This window comes from Sprattus sprattus, assembly GCF_963457725.1.
Source record: "Sprattus sprattus genome assembly, chromosome: 4".
Lineage (NCBI taxonomy): Eukaryota > Metazoa > Chordata > Actinopteri > Clupeiformes > Clupeidae > Sprattus > Sprattus sprattus.
In genome coordinates this window covers 23,874,880-23,877,379 of record NC_137923.1, presented here as the reverse complement: position 1 = coordinate 23,877,379, position 2,500 = coordinate 23,874,880, and the positions used below count along the sequence as shown (strand labels likewise).

General features: G+C 41.7%; 1 protein-coding gene across 6 annotated transcripts in view; it reads right to left on the bottom strand.

The window, feature by feature from the left end:
• tenm3 (teneurin transmembrane protein 3) overlaps positions 1 to 2,500 on the bottom strand; it is a gene marked incomplete at both ends in the record, with an annotated part of 201,492 nt that overhangs the window by 21,399 nt on the left and 177,593 nt on the right. For all 6 annotated transcript variants that reach the window (XM_080837071.1, XM_080837072.1, XM_080837070.1 and 3 more), the window contains one exon: positions 309 to 558. In XM_080837071.1, coding sequence (XP_080693197.1) covers positions 309 to 558 — 250 coding nt within the window. The remainder of the gene's footprint in view (positions 1 to 308; positions 559 to 2,500) is intronic.

The following is a 2,500-nucleotide window of genomic DNA, read 5'->3' as shown; positions in this document are numbered from 1 at the left end:
TCTGACTGGTTAGTAGCAACTCAGCACTATCAGCCCCAGTCACCCTGGAGCAGCGGAATGGGAAAACGCCCCCATGGAAACAGACATTCAGGATATTTTCCAATGCATTTATTTGATTTAATATCAATCTCAAAGAAGAAGAGTCACCTATCCAAAGATGCCTCCATGCCACCTACAGGTTAGCCATATTACTAACCAACGCTCTACAGTTCTATTATATTCCCTCTTTCCATCAATCCTTCCATCCATTCATCCATCCATGCATCCATCCATCAGCCTATCACTCTCATGTCTCCTTCCTTCCCTACCTGAGCTCCATGACGCTGGTGACATTGCCTGATGGGAAGATACGGCGGATGTAGTTGAAGTCGCCCACAAACACGCTGCCGTCCGCGCCGCACGCCAGGGCCACGGGTGCCAGCAGCTTGTTGCCGTCCGCCTGGCCGTTGCAGCTGGGGCAGGAGATGCTCCGCCGCCGGCCATTGCCCATGATGGTGCTGATCACAGGGGGCTGCTGGGAGATGAAGATGTTCTCGCCGTTCCCCTTATACAGGATGCCTGCCGCAAAAGAGATAGGAGAAGGGAGAAAGTATTGAAAGTATTCCATAATATTAGATGCTCTGATATGGATAAATGAGATTGCAAAACAGATGCAGTCATGTTTTCTTATTTATGACCGCCAACATCATTCAAATTGTTCAAGCCCAGCAAAGGTGTTATTCCCATCTTTCCCTATTTTCAAAGCAAACAGGCCACTGTTATGGATAAAGCACCAGGACTGGTGGTATGGGATGCCATATGCCTCACCCAACGTAAGTGCTAGCACTGGGGACAGGATTTGACAGTCTTCCATCTCAGACAAATGTCATGTGGTCAACACAGAGCTTCCAAACACTCCTCCTCTTGTGTTCCCTTTCAACACCACCTCGGCCCACTGTCGGCCATGCCTCTGCATTAGTGCTCTTTTCACTGTCGGCCATGCCTTTGCATTAGTGCTCTTTTCAGTCTATTCATTCCTTGCCCCCGGGCCAAACAGATATGAGATTAGCAGCGCTAGATTGAGTCTCAATGAAAACGCAACAAATCTGAAGATAATGCAGCACTTTCAGGGGCTGTTTGGATTTCATAACAGGGTGTAATTAATTTAGGCTTTGAATGTGTTTATTCTCAGATGAATTTCACCTTCTGAAAATCAGATCAAAGTGGGGCTTACAATGTCGTGGAGGCCGCTGTAATAAGTTGGATGCTAATTTACTGGCTCTGAGAATAGAGTGTCTGTGGTGGCTGTTTTTATTGATAAGCTGCGGTGTGTGTGTGTGTGTGTGTGTGTATGAAAGTGTATCTGTTTATGTGTGTGTGTTTGTGTGTGTGAGAATATGTTTCATGTTTTTATGAATATTAGTGTGTGTGTGTGTGTGTGTGTGTGTGTGTGTGTGTGTGTGTGTGTGTGTTTGTGTGTGTGTGTGTGTGTGTGTATCTGTTTGTGTGTGTGTGAGAGAATGTGTTTCATGTTTTATATGATTGTGTGCGTTTGTGTGTGCGTGTGTGTGGGTGGGTGTGTGTGAGACAGAGTTTGCACACACCCCTTGAACTGGGTGGTGTAAACTTGAGGAAAGTGGGGCACTTTTTTGGTGCCTCAGTGGGGTTCCTGCAGTGCAGCTTGCTGTGATTTCGATAGAGCAGGGAGATGAAACGCTGCTCTGTACCTCATCTCCTAGTTTAAGAAAATGACCTCCAGAAAATTAATGCAGAAAGACAAGAGGGCTTTTTTAGAGGGCTTGAAAGAAAAAGCTGAAATGTGATCTAGCAGCTAAATTACTGCCAGAATTTTGGCAAGTTCTCAACATGAAAGAAACAATGAGATCAAGCATGGATATTAACATGCAGTCTTTACAAATTTTGAAAATTGTTGTGCCAATTATTCTCTTATTTTTTTAACAAAATAAGATATTTTATTTTGCTACTCTGAGATTGCACTTTTAATTGCTAATTTTAGTGTTTAATTGTTTATTTCAAAGTCTGAGGAGGGATGATTTTAGGTCGAATTTTATAAGGTAAAGAATTGTTAAAAAATGTGTATTTATAAAAGTTTTGAAAATATCTAACGTTGACATTTTCCATTGCAATTTTTTTTTTTAAATGAAGCCAATTATTTCTACAAATTCTTTCACAATTATTCACTTCAACAAAACCCAAAATCCTACTCCTAACCTTATCCAGCAATTGTATTTAATTGTAGTTTAAACAGACTTGTTTGTTAAAAATCTGAGCATCTGTAGATAGGTGTTATAAGAGACTAAAGAGACCAAATAAAGTGTGTCAATTAAATTTGAGCATATATTTTTTATTTGATTTGATTGTAATAATAATTGAAAAGTCTGTGGTATTGTCCTCATCCATGGTGTTGTTATCTGTTAGTGTGTAAGAGTTAGCTGTGAGTGTGTGTGTGTTAGCTGCGAGTGTGTGTGTTAGCTGTGCGGAGGCATGGATTACACTCTCA